The sequence below is a fragment of the Zalophus californianus genome, chromosome 1 (genome assembly GCF_009762305.2).
Source record: "Zalophus californianus isolate mZalCal1 chromosome 1, mZalCal1.pri.v2, whole genome shotgun sequence".
Lineage (NCBI taxonomy): Eukaryota > Metazoa > Chordata > Mammalia > Carnivora > Otariidae > Zalophus > Zalophus californianus.
This window is the reverse complement of record NC_045595.1, coordinates 170560945-170582957: the sequence shown is the minus strand read 5'-3', so window position 1 is coordinate 170582957 and position 22013 is coordinate 170560945. Positions and strand designations below refer to the sequence as shown.

General features: G+C 36.5%; 1 protein-coding gene across 2 annotated transcripts; it reads left to right on the top strand.

The window, feature by feature from the left end:
• Positions 1 to 807: 807 nt before the first annotated feature.
• On the top strand, positions 808 to 21273 carry GPR15 (G protein-coupled receptor 15). 2 transcript variants are annotated; one of them, XM_027585538.2, is made up of 2 exons: positions 808 to 1752; positions 20965 to 21273. In XM_027585538.2, exons 1-2 carry the CDS (start codon positions 898 to 900, stop codon positions 21157 to 21159), a joined length of 1050 nt encoding a protein of 349 aa, XP_027441339.2. In that variant the 5' UTR covers positions 808 to 897; the 3' UTR covers positions 21160 to 21273. The 2 variants fall into 2 exon arrangements, with proteins under 2 accessions (XP_027441339.2, XP_027441340.1); XM_027585539.1 differs by lacking the exon at positions 20965 to 21273 and adding an exon at positions 20182 to 20234.
• The last annotated feature ends 740 nt before the right edge of the window (positions 21274 to 22013 follow it).

Sequence of the window (22013 nt, the reverse complement as noted above, 5' to 3'; positions counted from 1 at the left end):
ATTTTTAAACCTGTGCCTGTAAGCTACATAACTAACAAAAATGCCTACAGTTGAAGCCCACTGAATACATACTTGCTAATTATACTGGACCACGAAACCAAGAGTTTTCTTAATTAATTCAAATAAACTAGCATTTCCAAAGTGCCTACCATGTGCAAGGTACTGTGCTAATGATAGTGGAAAATTTTTACACATAATAATAAAAACAGCACAAGGCATGTTCCCAGTTTCTAGAGGATTTTTAAAAACTTACTGAATGTAACAGGATTAATTACGTATGAACTGAGAGAGCCAAATATGTGGAAAGAATCTCATACCCTAATTGGAATCATTATGTTTGCTGCAGATGTGGACTGGTATGATTTGGGGAATTATTAATTCACTCTTTCTGCAGTGAAAGACTATTTTCCTCACTTCGATGTAAATAAAAGGACTACCTTGTCATCATCACCTTAAGATTCTAAAAGAAAGTGATACCTTGTATGTGTAATAGAAAGTTAGATCAAAAGGATTGTCAGTGTCAGAAAAACAAAGGCTATCTTTTAAAGTAGGTAAGGGGAAAAAGTTAGTGTGTTTTTTAATTTCTGGATTTAAAGAAACAAACAATATCTTCAAGACAGAAGTCAAAAAGCACCCCAGTCTCCAGGGTAAATGCAAATAAAGAAAACCACAACCACAACCACCAAACACCAATCAGGGTGGTGTTCCTTGTAGGCCCTTTCTGAGGATTGGTAGAAACTGCATTTTTTTAATCTCTGTTTTTATGCTTGTCCCAAGATCTTTTAAGGGGTGGGGTGGTGGGGAAGAGGTAGCCACTATATAAAAGAAGCCACCTTGTGATTTTGAAAATTTATACAAAAATAAAGAAATACCAGGTTTGGCAGCTGATCCTTTGCAATGGACCCAGAAGCAACCTCAGTTTATTTGGATTATTTCTATGTTACCAGCAAAAATCCTGATCTTGAGGACACCCACTCCCATGTTCCTTATATGTCGGCCTTCCTTCCGGTCTTTTACACAGCTGTGTTCCTGACTGGAGTGTTGGGGAACCTCGTCCTCATGAGTGCCTTGCATTTCAAACGGGGCAGCCGAAGACTGATTGACATCTTCATCATCAACCTGGCCGCGTCTGACTTTATTTTTCTTGTCACATTGCCTCTCTGGGTGGATAAAGAAGCATCTTTAGGACTGTGGAGGACAGGCTCTTTCCTGTGCAAAGGCAGCTCCTACATGATCTCAGTCAACATGCACTGCAGTGTCTTCTTGCTCACCTGCATGAGTGTTGACCGCTACCTGGCCATCGTGTGTCCAGCCATATCCAGGAAATTCAGGAGGAGAGATTGTGCATATGGAGTCTGTGCTGGCGTCTGGTTTATCTCCTGCCTTTTAGGTTTGCCTACTCTTCTGTCCAGGGAACTCACCCTGATTGATGATAAGCCATACTGTGCAGAGAAGAGGGCTACATCAATGAAACTGACTTGGGCCCTGGTGGCCTTAATTTTTACCTTCTTTGTCCCTTTGGTGAGCATTGTGACCTGCTACTGTTGTATCACAAGGAAGCTGTGTGCACATTACCACCAGTCAGGAAAACATAACAGAAAGCTGAGGAAATCCATAAAGATCATCTTGATTGTCGTGGCAGCCTTTGTCTTCTCCTGGCTGCCCTTCAATACTTTCAAGCTCCTGGCCATTGTCTCTGGGCTGCAGCAAGAAGTCTACTTTTCCTCGGCTTCTCTCCAGCTGGGCATGGAGGTGAGTGGGCCTTTGGCATTTGCCAATAGCTGCGTCAACCCTTTCATTTACTATATCTTTGACAGCTACATCCGCCGGGCCATCGTGCACTGCTTGTGCCCTTGCATCAAGAACTATGACTTTGGGAGCAGCACGGAGACATCAGATAGTCACCTCTCTAAGGCTCTCTCCAACTTCATTCATGTAGAGGACTTTGCCAGAAGGAGGAAGAGGTCTGTGTCACTCTAAAAGGGACTGTGACATTTCAAGCTCTGTTGGTAGACTGGAGAGTTAATTTGTGTCAGCCACAAAGAAAGAGGAAAAGTATTGCTGATACCATTCATAGTGTTTCATAAATAAATATAAGGAAGAGTTCATTTTTAAAGAGATGACTGAAAAGTCCCTGTATTTATTGGTATGATTGGGTCATGTGCTGGTTTGGGGGTGTTGGGTTTTTTGCTTTTTTTTTTTTTTTTGGCTAAGTGGCCTTCTTGTCAATCAAGTTCACCAGGCAAAATATGACTCTTATTGTCCTTGAACTCTGACATAAAGGCTCCTCTTGGACTCCTTTCTTCATGATTGCTTATGTACATTCAGGCCTTTTCCTCTTTCAAGAACAGTGGTACCTTGATCTACACCATCCTTTATATTGGGCTCCAATTGGACTACATCTAAAAGATTCTGCCCACTTCCATTTGGTGAGAAATGTGGTAACAATGCAGGTAGCAAAAAATATACTTGTGCCCTGTAATTAATTGTTACTGAGTAACAAAGTGAGAGTCTGGCCTTAATCTTTAAAAGTTTGTATACTGATTCTTTACTGTTTCCAATATTATCTTTCACCCTTTGCCATTCACAATAACTTTGGACTGGCAAAAAACTCACGGGGATAAAATCATTCTGTATTGTGTTTATGATTCAGGACTTACTTTATCACCTGACCTTCTAGAGTATCTTGAAAAGGCAGCATTGGGCAAAGTTTGACTTTTATTTTCCTTGTAAGATATATTGGTAAAAACGTATCTCATTATAATGGCATAGTAATTATTTTCAGTAAGGTTTTACTATGCTCTTTTGTTTTCATTGACTTCATAAGTTAGGATATGACTTTGCTTTAATTACATGTTTTTAATTACCCAGTTATTTAGTTAGCAAATGAAAATGTTACTACTAATATAATTGGAGATCATCAAATGCTTAGCTACAGCATCATGTGGATTATCACTTTGTATTTTAATTAAAATGTTAATGCTACATATTCTCTATGGCATTATTTGCTTGGTGTATATAATTTCAAGACTTGATTCAGTAATATAGGAAGACAGGATGCTCTGTGTTCAGCTGAAGTTAAAAATCCATAATGAAGATGTTACTGGTATTTTATATATACACATTTTTCCAAACCCAGAGACTTTCCTCAATTCTTTCACCTAATAAATATTTATTAAGTCTATTTGTACCTATATTCCTTTTAAAGACTTTGAAGTGAAAAACGTAATTAGCATCAACCACAAAAGGCTTTGCTACAGAAAACATATTATTGTAAACATCTTTTGATTCAAGGAAAGTGGGTTATGTTTTGACCTTCAGTGTTGACTCAAATGAATTACTATTTTACTTCTAAATATTAGGTTTGAAAATCAGAGAAAGCTTAAAATCTTCAGAGATCAAGTAATTCAAGTTCATCCCATTTATCTTTCACATTAAGAGAAATCTCAAATATTGGGCATATTCTTATAATCTATTTGAAAGTTGAAAATATAGTTTTTGGTTTTATAAATTGGTTAATTTGTTAATTTCTCATAAACTTTTATTAAATAAAAATATAATTTCCTTATTTAGGTATTCTATATTATATTCATTTCTATCAACACATTGGTATTAATATCGATATCATAACAGCCTTTTAATACTTTGTCATAGATATAGAATAAAGGAAAATAAATCATAAGAAGTAAGTTTTCTTGGAAAACTTCAAAACTGAATTCAAAACAAATAGATCTCCAAACGTTAAACGGAAACAAAATATAGACGGTAGAAGACATCTGCTTTTTAAAAGCAAATCAGCAAAATCACTATTACTAATCAGGAAAATAAGTGTCTTTCAGAAATGCTACTTTAAAAAAATAGCTCAATCAATCAGGTAAAGTATTTGTTAGGAAAAGAAAAAGAAATTGGGTTGTTAGTTTCAGCTTCCTCCTTAATGTTGGGTCATTGAACAAATCATTTTAATCTTTCATACCTAAGGGTAGTTGGTAATATCTACGTCTATAGAATTCTCAAGGGTATTATAAGACTCATAAATATAAAGGTTCTTTAAAATCTTGAGTTAAAAATTATTATATAAAGCTATTGGGTTTCTACTATTAATTTTTTTAATTGAGTGTTGTTTTAAAATTTCCAAACTAGAAGGGTTCCTGGCTGGCTCAGTCAGTTGAGTGTCTGCCTTCAGTTCAGGTCATGATCTAGGGGTCCTGGGATCAAGCCCAGGGTTGGGCTCCTGCTCAGCAGGGAGTCTGCTTCTCCCTCTCCCTCTGCCCCCCTCGCTACCACTCCCCAAGTCCCCTGCTCCTGTGTACACACTCTCTCTCTCAAATAAATAAATAAAATCCTAAAAATAAAATAAAATAAAATTTCCAAACTGGAATATCAAGTGACAATCACTCTCATTTAACAAATATTAAGAATCTGTCTTCTGTTTCATCCCTTTAGTTTTTTCTGGAAATATGTAAAATAACATTGAAGATAGATATATTATTGTATTTTTTTAATTTTTTTAATTAACATATAATGTATTATTTGTTTCAGGGGTACAGGTCTGTGATTTATCAGTCTCACACAATTCACAGCGCTCATCATAGTACTTACCCTCCCCAATGTACTTTTTAATACCTTAAGTAGATAACGCTAATTTTGTACATTAGAAAATCTTAGCGTATTGTATACTCATAATGTTCCAATTATGGAAGAAAAAATAGACATAATTTTACAGATAGAATAACTCTGATAGTAAAAAGTTCAAAACTTGATTAAGTTGGTGTGTCATTATGGATTCTTCTGGTAGGAAATGAAGTTTACATTATAATAGCATTAAAAGTTTTATTATAAATATACGGTTAGATCCCATTTTACATATTTTTAAACCATGATATTTCCACATTTTTAATACAAATTTATTTATATACACATATACATTCAGATACATGTAGAAACATAGTTTATCAAGATCTTTATTACCTCAAACTACTCTGAGGGCTACTTGGGGGTAATTTCATGTCATTATTAAAACAAATCAATACACATTGCCATGAATTTTTCTAGAAAATTAATCTGACATCCTAACAATCATGACTTTCCAGTTATATCTAAAGTTAGAAAAACAAAATAAAACTTAATAAGAGTAAATATATGAGGCAATCACTGCAGAGTAACTTCATTTGTTGTCATTTGTCTAAGTGGTCCAAAGCTACTGCCAGGAATTTAATGACAAATAAAAAAGGATAGTCATCTCCCAAGCATTTCTCGAGCAATTTTTCTTGAACTTACCGCAGAAAAGCTCTCCAAGAAAGTCTGTACAAGATGTCACCAATAACTTATAATTAATTGTAAATTTTTATAATTTTAAATAACTTTTTTAATTTTAAAATCGATGTGCTCAAGGTGCACACAGTCGCAAACACACATTTACTCCATTTAGGCCATACTAAAAGACTTAAAACTTATCTGATGTTTCTGGGAGTCCCATAATTCGTCCACTCTAACAAGTCAAAATCACCTCTGAGTGAGACTAACACTAGTGAGAGTAACGGTCTTAAAGGAAATTTATGTGCGTGACTGGAGGTGGAATATTACTAGGGGTCACAAGTTAGTTTTTAAATAGATGCAGAAATGCACAGGATGATGGTGAGCTGAGTGAAAGAACTCTTCTCCTATGATTCATCTTGACTCTATACCCACTGGCAATCTCAAAAGTGAGAAATGACTTGTCAGGTGTGCATGCCACAATGAACAGTAAGTGTCAGTGTTCCTGCAGAGTTCATTCAAAGAAGTTAAGCAATATTAAAACAATTACAAATTTACCTGTAAAAGAGACATTGGTGTAGCCAGCTCGCAAGATGATGGCCTCCAGCACCATGAGAGATAGAAGCATGAGGAGAAAAAGCAGGAAGATAATTCCAACCATCAGAATATCTGTAAACGGTTATTGGATTTTGCCTTCCTCAGAAATTGGTATGGATTGGACTGTCCATTGCAAATGCCGGTTCTTGTTTTAAAAATTCTTTTCTTTGGGTCAACGTTCTTTGTTTTTATCAAGTCTCTGAGTAAACAATTATGACTAGACTTTACATATGTGTACAGGGAAAAACAGTAGTACCAGTCACCTGATTTTATACTGCTGATATAAAAATCCTCCTTAGAATGAATTACTCTTGTAGGTTCTTGTTTTTGTCATCTCCTTAGAAAGCTACATTTCTTAAACATATTTTAAAAATGGGAATTGTGGGGCGCCAGTGTGGCTCAGTTGGTTAAGCAGTTGCCTTCGGCTCAGGTCATGATCCCAGGGTCCTGGGATCAAGCTCCACATTGGGCTCCCTGCTCAGTGGGAAGCCTGCTTCTCCCTCTCCCACTCCCCCTGCTTGTGTTCCCTCTCTCGCTGTGTCTCTCTCTGTCAAATAAATAAATCAAATCTTTAAATAAATAAATAAATAAATAAAAATGGGAATTGCATCCTAAGATTGCATTCTGCAACATTGAAAAGAAAACAAACAAACCTACTTTTAAATATCCAATGTGTCAAATTGTTAATGAAGTGAAGGCTCTTATGGCAAGTTAAGTCATAGTAAAATATAAACTCACATGAAATGTCCATTTACTAATCTCAAAGTAGGGGGAAGTATTCTGTTAGTTGACTGATCTTATTAAACTAAAAAGTTTTTGGTTTAAGTATGTGAGTAACAAATTTCTAAGATCCAAAGGTACTTTTACATTATGGTGGAACTTTTTTAAGTTGACCACATGTGATTAAGTTAAATTCTAGTTAACTTAGGCAAGTCGCTCATTTAGAGAATTTATGATAGAATGTTCATAATATTTTTATAATGCTCTACAGACCTAGTAAAGGTCAATCTGAAATCATTCAGCGACTTTCTTATTTGCTACTTAAGATTTAATAATTAGCGAATTTCCTATCACTGCCATGTTAACAAGAGTTAGCTTCATCTGTGAGTACTTCATGATGTCAACACTGAAGAGACAAGACATTTTTATTTGCTAAGTCCTATCAGTTCTCATTGGAAAGATTTCATTTCCATATTACCATTAGTTCAAAACGAAATATAAACGGTTCTCCCTGCTAGAATACTTTATGATCTATACTGTATAAATTCACTCTTCCATTTGCTCTTAATTATATACAAGGCAGAAGATATAAATATTCTTGTGATGTTCTTAGATCAAATAAAATGTTATGCATCAAACAATACATGTGACTAAAGACTATTTTTAATTTTTAAAAAATTTTCTGTGGCAGAGTCTTCAACAAGCAACTTTGCTCTTTTTCTTTTTGGAGGACAGCAAGTATTTAAGAACTTTGTATTGCAAAAGCTCTACAAATCTCTAAATCTGCAAATTCTAAAATAGCATATCATTTACTTCATATAAATTTAATAGAGTGTAACCTGTTCAGAGCTACTGCATGATGTATAGAAAATAAAGCAGAATTGAAAGGTCAATTCTGCATGTTTGACCTTCTGCATATGACTCATTTATTGCTCATCATATCATAGGTCAGTGGCTTAAATTTATGCCTTTTATGCCATAGACTTGTGGAGTTCCTTGAAAATAGTCAATAACTCAAAAATAACACTGTTCTTGCAAAGTGTCTATTGTACTCATTGCACCATGATAGCCCAAAATTTGTTACTATAACTGATGGATTCAAAAACAGGCATATAGGGGCGCCTGGGTGGCTCAGTTGGTTAAGTGACTGCCTTCGGCTCAGGTCATGATCCTGGAGTCCCGGGATCGAGTCCCACATCGGGTTCGCTGCTCAGCAGGGAGTCTGCTTCTCCCTCTGACCCTCTTTCCTCTCGTGCTCTCTATCTCTCATTCTCTCTCTCTCAAATAAATAAATAAAATCTTAAAAAAAAAACAGGCATATAGCAATCACTTACAAAACTTCACTCTCTTTGTCTCTCTCTCATACACGTGCACACACACAAATACACAAACACATGGTGTACAAATGCAGTTGATAAGTACCTATTGAATCTTGTTGCTAATATTCAGCCTAAAGTACTTGACAGAGTGCAAGAAAGAGGAAAATAAAGCAAAGAAAACATATAGTAAATAGGAAATATAAAGTAAAATGGCATATGTAAATATACCAACAATCACAACAAAAATATAAATGGATTACAATTCTCTATTAAAAGGTGGAATAAGGCACCTCAGCGGCTCAGCTGGTTGGGTGACTGCCTTCAGCTCAGGTCATGATCCTGGAGTCCTGGAACTGAGTCCCGCATCAGGCTCCCTGCTCGGCAGGGAGTCTGCTTCTCCTTCTGACCCTCCCCACTCTCATGCTCTCTCTCTCTCAAATAAATAAATAAAATCTTTTTTAAAAAAGGTAGAATAAATAGCTTGTTCCCACAGTCATCTAATATGTATATATATATATAATAAATATATATATATATATATAGCACTAATAGACTCTGTAGGATTTAAAGAGGTAAAAGTAGAATTTGTTTCTTTATGAAATTTATAATCCCCATAGTTACTTATTTTTTTGAACCAAGGAATGAAGTACTAACACCCAAGAAGAGCTTGTTATAAAAAAAAAAGGACAAGTCAAATCACTTTCTTTGATCTTTTACAGTGTTTAGGGAAAGGCCCATGAACAGTCCTTATATAAATCACTCCATTTAACTGCCATTTTGATATGGTTGTTTCCTAAATATTGTCACATTTCCTTAAAGAAATGTTAATATTGGCATCCCCAGAGAAAAATACCTTCGTTGTTTTTAAAGATTCTCAGGCATAAATGATTATTTTAAACACGAAAATGCATATTGAATAGTATGAGGTTTAAATTTATTTTCAAATGACAAACTAAAATAAGATATGCAAAACAGATAACTCTATACAAATCTTGTCCAAAGACATTGATTTAATGAGATGCCCTCTCACTTACCCTTCCTTTTATTTATTTATTTTTTTAAAGATTTTATCTATTTGACAGAGAGAGATAGCGAGAGCAGGAACACAAGCAGGGGAAGTGGGAGAGGGAGAAGCAGGCTTCCCGTGGAGCAGGGAGCCCGATGCGGGGCTTGATCCCAGGAACCTGGGATCATGACCTGAGCCGAAGGCAGACGCTTAACGACTGAGCCACCCAGGCGCCCATTTACCCTTCCTTTTAGACCAAAAAACAAAACTGACAACTCAGGTGGAGAAGTGGCAACTGAGAAATGAAACTTGACCCATGGTTTCATGTTTAAAGCAAAAGGAAAAAAGAAAAAAAAAACAAAACAGATTCAGAACAGTTAAAGGTAGATGGAGATGGCTATCTTAACGAAAAAGATGTCATGCAGTGCAGACCTGACTCATGTGCACTAATAAAAATAGTTTAAAATTATAAAATTAGTTAAGAATTGAAAAAAAGTAAATGCAGAACTGCATAACTTATACACTGCTTAGGATTATGAACAACAGCAATGTCAATTCTATAATTCAAACATAGAAAAAATACTACCAATAAACTTATGAAACTATTTGGCATGATAATCAAAGACAGCCAAATTAAAATAACAAAATACAATTTTTACTTATTAAATTGGCAAAGATTTAAATGTTAAGTACTGGGCGCCTGGGTGGCTCAGTTGGTTAAGCAACTGCCTTCGGCTCAGGTCATGATCCTGGAGTCCCGGGACCGAGTCCCACATCTGGCTCCCTGCTCAGCAGGGAGTCTGCTTCTCCCTCTGACCCTCTTCCCTCTCATGCTCTCTATCTCTCATTCTCTCTCTCTCAAATAAATAAATAAAAATCTTTAAAAAAAATAATAAATGTTAAGTACTGAAGTCGACCAGGATTGGAGGTGTGAGGTGTGGGCAAGACTCCCTGGACTGCCGATGGGGTGTAAGTTTATTAAGCTAGAGAAAACTTAGAAACATGTATAGAAAGCAGTTCTGCTTCTAAGAGTTTAATGTAATCATGGAACATAATTGTATATGTAATTATGGCTCTGTGAAAAAATATATGTGCATGCATTTTTATTTCAGCATTGCTTGCAAGAGTAGAAACATGAAAATAACTTAAATGTCCACTGATAGGGAATTGATTGAATAAATTAAGGTTCCTATACATCCTTACAATGGAAAACTACATAGCCTTTAAAAGTACTGTACCATGTACTGACATGAAAGAAATCTTCATAATAAATTAAATTAAATTAAGTAAAAAAAAAAAAGCAAGCTAAAAAACAGTATCTATTGTATAATCACACGTCTGTGACTACTTCATTTATATAACAACACAGGAATTCCAGAACCCTATACAGCAAAATGTTAACTTTGTTCCTCACTATGTAGTGAGGTAACAGGTGATTTTTATTTTTGTTATTCCCCGTATTTTCCAAAAAGAATATGCATTAATTTTGTGGTAAGAAAAAAGCTGAATTTAGTTCAATTTTTTTAAATGAAGTACACAGGTACAAATAGTAGCTAAAAGTAAATTTGCTGTAAAACATCAGTTCTGCATCATAGGCCCTCCAATTCTTCATTGTACTATATTTCTGATTTCTGAGTGAGTATAACCCCTACATTGGCCTTGAAACCTTCCCTAATAATCTAATGATTCTTTTCAAGAGGACCTCTCTGTTATCTGTACAAATACCTGACTCCTTAAGAGCAACAATTTCAGGGCTGTTACACGTTTAAAATTTTTAAATGGTGCTGAGGGGTTGACCATCCCAACATTCATTCCCGGTTTCCCAGTGCCCTCCCGTAGCACAGCAACATTGCGACCTGCCTATGGAGTCACCGGTGGTCTGTTGCCTGGCTAGGGAGAGGGGGAGAGCCATGCCTTCATTTTTGTATATCTATATCCTTGTTCCAAATCAGGCCCTCACGATTGTTGAACTAGGCTGAACATTCTAGGAACATCACACCTTTGGCTAACATTAAAATGAAGAATTTTTATAAATGTTAAATATTCCAATTTTTTAATTTTTACTTCTTTTGTTTCTAATATGATGTAACTATGAGGACCTGGAAGGCTGTACCAGTTATGCTTCCTTTAGGAGCACGCATCTTGCCACTCTCCTTTAACTTTTTAGGTCATTCTAGTTGTATTATGATTAGAGAAATAAGTGGTGTAGTAACTTTTACTTAATTCCTACTCGGTTCTTTCTCTCTGTGACACTGATTTCCTGTTTAAATGGAAGGCTTTTCTTTGGTGCAAATTCAATACGATTTGTAATAAAAAATAGTGATTAGCAGTTATAATCATGTGATAGTCAAGAGTTCCTCCAGCTATTGCCAGGATGCTGTGATACAAACTCCAAGCCTATATTCCATATTAGATAGTAAATAATGTATATGACTCTGCACTTTTGAGAGGAAATGAGAAGAGTATTATGGGTAAGTAAATGGAAGTTAAACTCTATAAAAAACTAAGGAAAATGCTACAGAGGTTAATAGTCTGTTTCTGGCACTACCTGGAAAGAGCAGAGCTAACTCAAATACCATGATATAAAACATTTAAATCATTAGCTTATAGTATTCATTATGATACAGCTATGACCACGGGAGGGTGGTATAGCATTGGGGCTAAAGAACACAGATCCAAACTCCACCATCTATTATCTATGAAAGGTGAGCAAGTTTCTTAACATTCCTGAGTCTATTTCTCTCCATAAAATGTGGACAGTTATACTTGCTTTAGGTCACGTCAGCTCTAATTAATTAAAGTGAGAATGTAAGGAATTTGGCACAGTATCTGGTACACATTAAGAGCTGGATGAGGGGTGCCTGGGTGGCTCAGTCGTTAAGCGTCTGCCTTCGCCTCAGGTCATGATCCCAGGGTCCTGGGATCAAGGCCCGCGTCGGGCTCCCTGCTCAGCGGGGAGTCTGCTTCTCCCTCTACCCCTCACCCTGCTTGTGTTCTCTCTCTCAAATAAATAAATAAATTCTTAAAGAAAAAAAAGCTTGATAAATGACCATTGAGAAACAGTTCCATTTTATAGATAAAGGAAATAGGATTCAAAGAAATCAGATTTCACATCATTCTTAAAGCAGTTTTTTTTTTTAAGATTTTATTTATTTATTTGACATCATTCTTAATGAACTGGACCAAAAATGAAACTTTGGATTTCAATGAAACCCAGGCCTACCTATGTGATTCCAAAATTCATGCTTTTTCCACTTCATATTTTTTTCCTCTGATTCCCAGTTTCTTTAATAGACTCTGTTAACACCACACCCTTCCCTTGCTTTAGTTGATTCTTTCTATCTCTAATTACTTTTCAAATTCAAACTCTCTTTCTTATTTTTTCTAGTGCAAATATCTCAAACCCCCAAACCCTATGCCTATTTATGGCTAACATAATAAAGATACTGCTCAAAGGAAGAGGAAGTCTGCTTTATTGAAAATACAATCTCAAAAGAATAATACTTTCTTGTAACATGTTTCCCTTGTAATGTGAAATCCCTTAATTGTGATTGATCAGAAATGACATCTTCTATCCCTTCCAGCGGGTCACTAAAAATCTTATATAGACAATCCAACGTATGCTGCATATAAGGAAGGGACAGCTGTCTCTTTTCTTCCCTCTCACACCCAACCCCACATTAAAGGACAGTAGCATCTAAGACAGTGACCTCACAGGAAAACATTTTTTTTTTTTTTTTACAGAGCATACACATACCAGGTAAGAATTATAGTCTCATTTCCTTTCTTTCTCAAATTTTTTCCAGTCACAGATTTCTTATGATATTCCCAAGGCAAGAAGAAAAGATAAATCCGGTGCCAAAGCTCCCACTATAGACTGTGTGCCTATGGGTTATGTCACCAGAATTGGTATCAGACACTGAAAGTTTTACCATCTTTCTTATGAAATGCTGTTTGTTATGACAAGAAGCTGCACTCACTGTTCTACGTGCAGAAAATTTCAATAGACAAGATTCTTGTCCTCCAGGAACCTCATTTATACTTTTCAGAAAGCGTATGTATAAATTTGCATAAATGACTCCCTAATATTAATAAGGATTCCCAACTGGAGCTTTAAAAAACATCAGGGTTTTTCACATTATATACTGCCCCAAACATGTAAAATCTTGACTTAAATTTACTTTAAATAAGAAATAATATTTTCCATGCAGCATTTTTAGGAGGGGCAGTTAAGAGTGTTCTGAAGTAAGATGATAATAAGGTCAATAATCCAAAGACCACAATCAAGGAGAAAAGGAAACATAATTTTTGAGAATAAGAGAGCATAGTACTCAAGTATTAAACCTGCTATTTATTTTATAAATATATACTTTTGAGAATAATTGCCTCAACTTGCTTTATTTTGGAAGTATATTAAAATGTTAACAATAGTTATTTTAGGTAGTAGAACCAAAGACAATTTTATTTTTAATTTTAAATATTTTTAGGAATGTTTTACATTTTTTCTAATGAACATGTATTTCTTTCTTAAACGTTAAAATAAAGGATGTTGAAATAAATGTTACATGTGGCATAAAGCATGCATTAATATTTCAGCCCAATTTTGCTTCTTCCTCTAAAGTCAAAATAAGATTTTTTTTAAATGTCATGTTCAATTTTAAGTTTAATTTCCGTAACTTTGGATGAAGCATTAATAAAACTCAACCAAATCAAATTTGCTCTCATATCATGTGTAGCAAGTCATTGTTTGGTTCAAGGCTTCCAATTTACTTTTATTAAATTGGCTTGTCCATGAAGTCAAAGGTCAGGCTAGTTTGTGTATGTAGATGCAGTTTTTTAGTCTTATTTTAAAATATTTCAACTTTTTAGTTAAGTGCAAATTAGAATTGGCTGGATAATAGTTGACCATGAGTTTTGCCATTCAGTCCAAATGTTCTATTTTTAAATATTTGCAAACAACATACTTCTCAAAAAGTGCAAATATTTCCAAGTGAAAGATTTCTAAAATAAAAGTAACGGTTTTTTTTTAATTGAGCAATCATATGAGGAAGAATGTTGACTTTTAACATTTTTCTCTGTCACGGACTTACCTAGAAACCTTTCTAGCTTTCAGGATGTCTAAACATTGTTCAGAAGGAGAACCACTGGCTTGACATCAATTTTCCATTGTAATGGTACAGCTCTGTTACCAAGAAAAATGCACAGGGCAGATGACTTTTAACAAGTTATCTACAGTTCTTGAAGTGCCTGGGTGGCTCAGTCAGTTAAGCATCTGCCTTCAGTTCATGTCATGATCCCAAAGTCCCGGGATGGAGGCCTGAGTCAGGCTTCCGGCTCAGCGGGGAGTCTGCTTCTCCCTCTGCCCCTCCCCCCAACTCATGCGTGCTGTCTCTCTCTCTCACTCAGTCTCTCTCTCAAATAAATAAATATAATTTTTAAAAAAACAAGTATCTACAGTTCTCATTGCAACGATTTTTTAAAATGTAGATTAGGAATGAGATCTGTTTATGGAGTATTCATTTAGCGCCAAGGAACTGTTAAATGGTTCACATATGTTATTACGTTTAATCCATCAACCAACCTGTGAAAAAAACCTATCTAGTCCTCCCTCCTTTTCTCTCTTTTTCCACAGTGGTCAGAGCTTCTTTTCAGTCTGAAGCCTTCTCCCCACCTTCTCTAGCTTCTTCTCTCAATAGATCTCTTTCCTACTCCCTGGAGTAGGAGAAGCAGACCTCAAGAGGTCTTGAACTAACATATAAAGAAAAAAAATTCTAAGAGAATATAAATTTCTAGGGTTAAAGAACCCTTTTGGAAAATACTTTCTTTCAGACATGTCAAAGATGGAGTGTGTTATACATTGGAATAACAAGCATTTTCTACATTTTCATACAGCTAAAGTCCTATGTTAGGCAGAGAATTGTAAAAATGTGCCTCTGAGAAGTATCTTGATTAGCTGTCTTAAGAAAAGTCCTCAATGACACCTCAGGTAATAGGTAAAAATTCTCAGCGCTATAGTGATAGCTACCATCGTAGTCATCGTTACAGTTTATCTATTTGTACCTTTCTACTCTTTTCAACCTTTCACCCACATCTTTAGAAAATTAAAATGAGGAATGTCTTCAAATAATGGAGTAAAAAAAACATGGTCTGATGTAGTGGAAAACATAAAGGCTTTAGAATCAGCAAAATATGAGTTGGAAACCACAACAAACCATGAAGGAAGTCTGTGTAACCTTGGACAAGTTATTGACATTCTCTGGTTCAGTTTTCACACCTGTGAAATGTGGGTAATGCTGTTCCTTGAAGGTTACTGAGAACTAAATAGATGAGCAAACTTATGTAGGTGATGAGAGTAATGTTTGTTTTGTCTTTAAGTTCTGTATGAATCCTGTATGTACAAACACTGTTACATATATATTTCAAAAACAAATTTTAATTTAAAATAATTTAATTGTGGACACTTAAGAGTATATATAAACTATATATAACATTAAATATTAGGCAGATTACATACTTATCCAAACATGCAGACCCCAAAAAACAGGATCCTCATTCATAGTTAATAAATTTATTGTAGCCTCTGGGTGGCAAATTTTATAAATTATATTTGAGAGTTATTTTGTTCAAAGTATTATAATATATTTATTATTTAGCTCTAGTTAGTACTGTAACAGAAAATACCTTTAAAGGGATAAGATGATCAGTCCTTATCCCTGTGACTCTATGTGTTTTCTTAGAAGTCTCTCCAAGATTTTTCATCTGGATTAATTAAATCAGATGTGTGTATGCCTATAACTCTATCAGAAATTATGTATAAAGAAGGAGAGAGGGGCCTACGGATCTACCAAATCAGGATAGCTTTTTGCTCTGAAGATAGGAGAAAATGTTGGCTATAGTCAAAAAGTTCTCTCTTTGAAAGTCCAAACCTTTCTTGGCTTTGACATTTGGATGACTTAAAGTACAGAAAAAAATCTACAAAAATAGATCCGCAAATATTTTAAATGCTCCTCAGACAGACTGAAAATTCAAAATATCACAAACATTTTATGCATGTCTCTATGTAGAAAAAAAAATAGGAAATAGGTATAATATTCTTCCCACCCGCAGTTCTGGTGCCTACACACAACACCGCCTTCTGGAATAATTAACTCCATGGGGCAAGGGACTGGGTGGGGAGGTAGAAGGGACAGGGAGGAGGCTGGGAAATGGGAAAAAGGATCGTCACTGTTACTGATTTTCCATTTATTTTAGGAAAAAAAAAATTCCTTCCCTGTGTTTTTTTGTATCTGAGAAGACTGGCCAGTTGAGGACCTTGGAGGTTGGGAAGTCTTCTCTGGGAGTGAGAGAGCAGGAGGCAAAGCCCTCGAGAAAAACTCAAGTTTTCAAAATTGCGTATCAGCTCTGCCCTGAGGGCACTGACACAGTGAGAGAGGAAATGACCTATGGCTACTGCCTTTAAACCGTACCCCCCCCACCCCCCCCCCACCGTAACCTCACCAACAGCGGCCATGAATGAATTATGTCAGCCACTGAACCATCCACTTGAATGCACGGCTTCCTTCTTAACTATAATTTTTCTTTAGCCATCTCTGTTTTTGTGCCTCTCTGCTTTCTGTTAAGGTCAAAACAACACTAATGGTTTTTAACATGTTAAATGGCTGTTTTCCCCCACCTTGTTTTACTGTAAAACACAGAAAATGAGAAATAAGAAACCCCCCATGAGCTTTAGAAATAGTGCATTTGAAAATTTCAACATAAAGATTTAGTTAAAGTCAGACTTAATTCGGTTAAATTTAATGTGCCAAGTTTTAAATGAAAATTTGGTTCTCTGCATTTTAAGATGCATGTTTACTATATTCTATTTAATTCAGACATATCACAATGTGCATGATAGATAAAATTAAAGGCTTATTTATATAAATTTTATAGAGTACAGCACAAACATTGTTGTCAAAGGAGTTGTAAAATCATCTAATTAACCCACTCATTTTTCAAATAAGGAATTAAGTGAAGAATCTTATTCAGAAGCAAAAATTTTTTGCAGTTTTTAAAAAAATCATTGAGCTAGGGGCACCTGGGGGGCTCAATCGGTTAAGCGTCTGCCTTCGACTCAGGTCATGATCTCAGGGTCCTGGGATCGAGCCCCACATTGGGCTCCCTGCTCAGTGGAGCCTGCTTCTCCCTCTCCCTCTGCTGCTCCCCCTGCTTGTTCTCTCTTGCTCTCTCTCTCTAATAAATAAATAAAATTAAAAAAAAAAATCATTGAGCTGGTATGCATGGGTACAATTATAAATGTTGTTAAATTAAGACAATGTTGTATTTCTGTTTCAGTTGAGAAATAGCTAATGCCCTGAGTCCTCTGGATGCCCACCTATCATAGCCCTCTGTCACCTTCCTTAGGAGCTCTTGGACCCTTCAACATCAAGCAACTAAAGGGTTAATACTCTGCAAGCAAGAGGCCTTTGGGAGCCAGGCTGGCTGGTGCCCAAGAGGGTGCAGGCTGTTGACAGTTTTGAATACTGCCCTTGCATGCATCAATGGCAGCAACATAAATTCCCAACTGTACTGGACATTTGTTGGTTGACCCAGCATCCATTCTCACGCTCTACCCTCACCCCTGGCTGTCATCTATCTGTTCTTTCCCACACAGCTCCTGTCTTTGGTAAAAGCTGAACCCACTCTCAGCCCCATGGAAAAGCCTGGATAAACTTCAGGTCCTCGGTAACTTCCAGCCTCTGGCTACAGGCACCACAGGGTGAGCAGGTGACTGGCCAACCAGGCTATCGGGAATGCTAGGACAATATTGCTCTCTCCCTTCCCAGGCCCTGTTGAAATTTGCAACCATCTTATTAAGAGCAAGGAATCCGGTCTTGGAGTAAAATTAACATTGTTGACAGTAAAGAGATAAGACAGAAAAACAAAGCAACACAAAGCAAAACAAAATGAACTGCGTCCTTACTGGCATAGCTGAGCTGCTAGACCAACCATTCCTGAAGTCCTCCTTAATTTGGACTTTCCAGTCACCTGAACCTAAACATTTCTTTTGTTGTTTAAGCCCTTCTGAATTGGGTTTTTTTTTTTTTTTTACCTGAAAGCTTTTGGGACCACATATATTAATAAAGTGGCCCCCCAACAAAATTCTCCAGTACAGCCCTTTAATTATACCACAAATTTATAAAACAAAACAGAATTTCTCAAAATGTGTTCTGAAGAATGGCTAAAATAAAAAATACAAGAAGCAAGTGTTGGTGAAGGTGTGGAGAAAAAAGAACCCTCTTGCACTGTTGGTAGGAATGTAAATTGGTGCAGCCACTGTGGAAAACTGTATAGAGGTTCCTCAAAAAATTAAAAATAGAGCTCTATGGTTTAGCAATTATACTACTAAGTATTTGCCCCAAAAATACAAAAACACTAATTCAAAGGGATAGATTCACCCCTATGTTTAGAGCAACATTATTTGCCATAGCAAACTATGGAAGCAGCCCAAGTGTTCATCAACAGATGAACGGATAAAGAAGATGAGGTATATATATTAAACCATATCTGTTATACTCCTCACTCTCTCTCTCCATATATATATATATATATATATATGAAATATTACTCAGCCATAAAAAGGATGAAATTTTTCCATTTGCAATGACATGGATGGAGTTAGAGAGTATTATTCTGAACAAAATAAGTCAGTCAGAGAAAGAAAAATACCATATGATCTTACTCATATGTGGAATTTAAGAAACAAAACAAATGAGCAAAGAAAAAAAAGAGAGAAAGTGACAAACCAAAAAACAGACTCTTAACTATAGAGAACAAACTGATGGTTACCAGAGGGGAGGTAGGTAGGGGGATGGGAGAAGTAAGGGATGGAGATTAAAGAGTACATTTATCATGATGAAATAAACCAAAATCAAATACAATGATAAAAAAATGTGTTCTGAAGAGCACAACTTCCAAGAGAAGTTGATAGTTAGGTCCTGGAGAGGAACAGCTCAATACACAAAGTCAAGTTGATAGACCTGGATCATCTAACAAAGAAGATTTGTGGTATACTCAAAATACAATTTAATTTTTTTACTCGCATTCAATTCTTTTCAGATTTATTCAGTAGAGCAATGATTCCCTGCCCGTGCCTGAGGGCCTTGGCAGGTCTATCAATTTTCTACTTATTCTTTGGGAAGATCTTTAAATCTCTTTAAATAATATTAATTCAGAAAACAGAACAACTTCTGTTCTTTCCTTCCCCTCACCATTCACCTACTCACCAGCTGCTAGGGGAAAGGTGGGGTAGAGGTAAGCTTACCAGAGTTTGTAGATAAAAATACAGGATGCCTAGTTAATTTGAATTTCAGATGAATAACAAATAATTTTTAATATAAGTATGTCCCAAATATTGCATAGGATATACTTATAAGAAAAATTGGTCATCGTTCATCTGAAATTCAAATTAACTGAGCATCTTGTCTTTTAACTGGCAGCCCTAGGTGAGCACAGGGAAAAGAGGGGAGGGGAGTTATAGTGCTTACTTTCCCCAGTGAAAGTAAGCATGGCAGATGGTGCCATTTGGAGCATTCTTTGGACATTCTATCCTAGGAGACCTCTCTAGCATCAACTGTCAAGACTTGAGGGATACTCCTCATTCCCTTCGGATGTCCACCCCATTTAGCCCCTAGTCCACCAGCTGCGCGGCCCCACAATGGTTCCCACCCTCTTTAATGTCTTATAGGAAGCAGTGAGACATCTTTGCCCCCATGCAGCAGCAAGCTCCTAGACTGACCACCAAAATGCTCATGAGCCAACTTTTGCATCTACATTTCCGAGGAGGGAATCAACTTCAGTCTGCAGTGTCCCTGACATATGGGAACACACATTAATCTCCTTAACTAGGCCCCATGAAGCCACTGGGCTCGGTGTAGGAGGCAGCAACTTTCCCAAGGGTTAAAGGTGGGGGCCCCATAGCACAGCAACCAGTCGTTCCTAAGAAAATCTCACAGAAACCTCTCTGCTCTCTAAAAGGAGCCAAAAATTGTGGACTAGGTCCCCAGACATTATGCTTGTAGAGTCTGCACATGGTGACTTAGCAACTCACTTGGGAATTTAGCATTTATTTTATTTTGATGCCTAGTTGAAATTTCAATTTTACATTCTGTTATATAGGTTTCTTTTCTGGGAAAATTCTCACAACTTTCAATATAGCCTACATTATGAGTCTACACGAAGGGGTGGTAGTTTGCAGTAGTTCCAAATGTGTTTAATTACATAAACTTTTTTTTTTTTTTCTTTTTTCAGGAGATTTGAATAAAATTGGTCTTCCATGGCACAGACTTTGGAATGTATTGCCCTAGAATATTTTTTGTTTGGCAATTAAGAGCAAGATTAAGAGGTCTGTGTCCAGATTTGAATTCCGGCTCTGCCACTTAGTGTGTAACTTTAGGCTCTGTGCCTCAGTTTCTTTAATTAGAGAATGGTATCTACCACACTGAGTTGATGTGGAAGTAAAATTAGTCAAAACATGGCCAAGCACTTGGAACAGTGCCTGGCACAGAACATGTGCTCAATAAACATCAGCTGCTATTAGTAGTAATAGTGTCGGTGGCAGTCAAAGTAGGAGTAGTGGGGCTGCTTAGGTGATCGTTATGAAATGGCAGAGTCTTAAATGCTTTGAGACGCTGTGTCAGTTTGCAAATCCACCTGTTTCTACTTTTACAGATCTGAAAAAGCAAATATTTCCATGCATTGGAATATGGCTAAGTGAATCAAAATGCCCCAAGAGTCCTTTAAATAATACTGTTAATTTTTTAATCCTCTCGTGTGTAAAAATACAAAACTTCTTTGAAATGTTGGACCTCATTTTCACAGAGCTAGAAGATTATATAATTAGGAATTACCCTTACTGTTATCATTAGGTAATTTTTAGAGAAAGAGAGAGAACTTCATCTCAAAGAAAAAAAAAAACATCCTTAGCCACTTTGGGTAAGAATAATAACTGCAAAACACAGAGTGGTCTAGTTCATAACCAAATTTCTAAAAACGTGCAACCATTCCTGCCATGTGATTTTTCATCGCTTGCAGCTCTGCCTGAAGCCCCCATGCCCTGACCGAGAGGACCAGCCAAGCACACCGCTGTCCTTGCTTTTCGAGCAGTGTCTCCCTCACATGCGAAACTCAGCAAGGGCAGAGGGAAAACACCAGAAACACCAAGCCCAGCCAGCACACGCCCCAAGACCACTCGCTGGAGAGACACGGTTGTGTCCTAACTTGCGGTAAACAACACACGCCAAGCTGGAGATGCCGGTGAGAAGTCGCTATCAGGCCGTCAGGTTCTGAGTAGCACAGAAAGCTTGAGTAGCTATGTAGCTATTTCATTCCCAGTTTTGACAGACTGGACTGTTTTGGGATGAAGTGCCAAATAAAACAAGGGTGTGTTGAAGTCCTAACTGCTAGCCCCTTAGAATGTGACCTTATTTGAAGACAGGGATTTCCCAGAGGTAATCAAGTTAAAATGAGGTCTTTAGAGTGGGGTCTCTCCCAATAGGACTGATGTTCTTATCCAATGGGGACATTTGGACACAGGTTGCCACTTTTAAAAAGAAAACATTAGTGTTAGAGGCCAGCCAAGTTACACTAAGAATACAGGCATGCCCCAGAAATACTGCCGGTTTGGTTCCAAACCACTGAAATAAGAGCATGGATCGCAATAGAGTCAAATGTATTTCTGGTTTCCCAGTGCATATACAAGTCATGTTTACATTCTACTGTAGTTTATTAAGTGTGCCACAGCATTATGTCTAAAAAAAAAACAATGTACATACCAGAATTAGAAAATACTTCATTACTAAAAAATGCGAACCAACATCTAAGCTCTCAGCGAGTCATAATCACCAATCACAACTCATAATAACCAATACAATAGTAATGAAAAACTTTGACATGTTGCAAAAATTACCAAGATGTGACACAAAGACACGAAGTGAACAAATGCTGTTGGAAAAAAGGCGCTAGGAGACTTGCTCGCCACAGAGTTGTCACAAACCTCCAATTTGTAAAAAGGACATGTGGAGCACAATACCATGGCACATGATGAAATGAAGTGTGCCTGTAAATTTTTAATCTTAATGGAT

Bases quoted from the DNA above. Each gene is read 5' to 3' on its own strand.
- GPR15 (XM_027585538.2), top strand. From the start codon at position 898: ATGGACCCAGAAGCAACCTCAGTTTATTTGGATTATTTCTATGTTACC. The intron at 1,753-20,964 runs GTGAGTGGGCCT...CATCGCTTGCAG, and splicing joins CTCTCCAGCTGGGCATGGAG to CTCTGCCTGAAGCCCCCATG.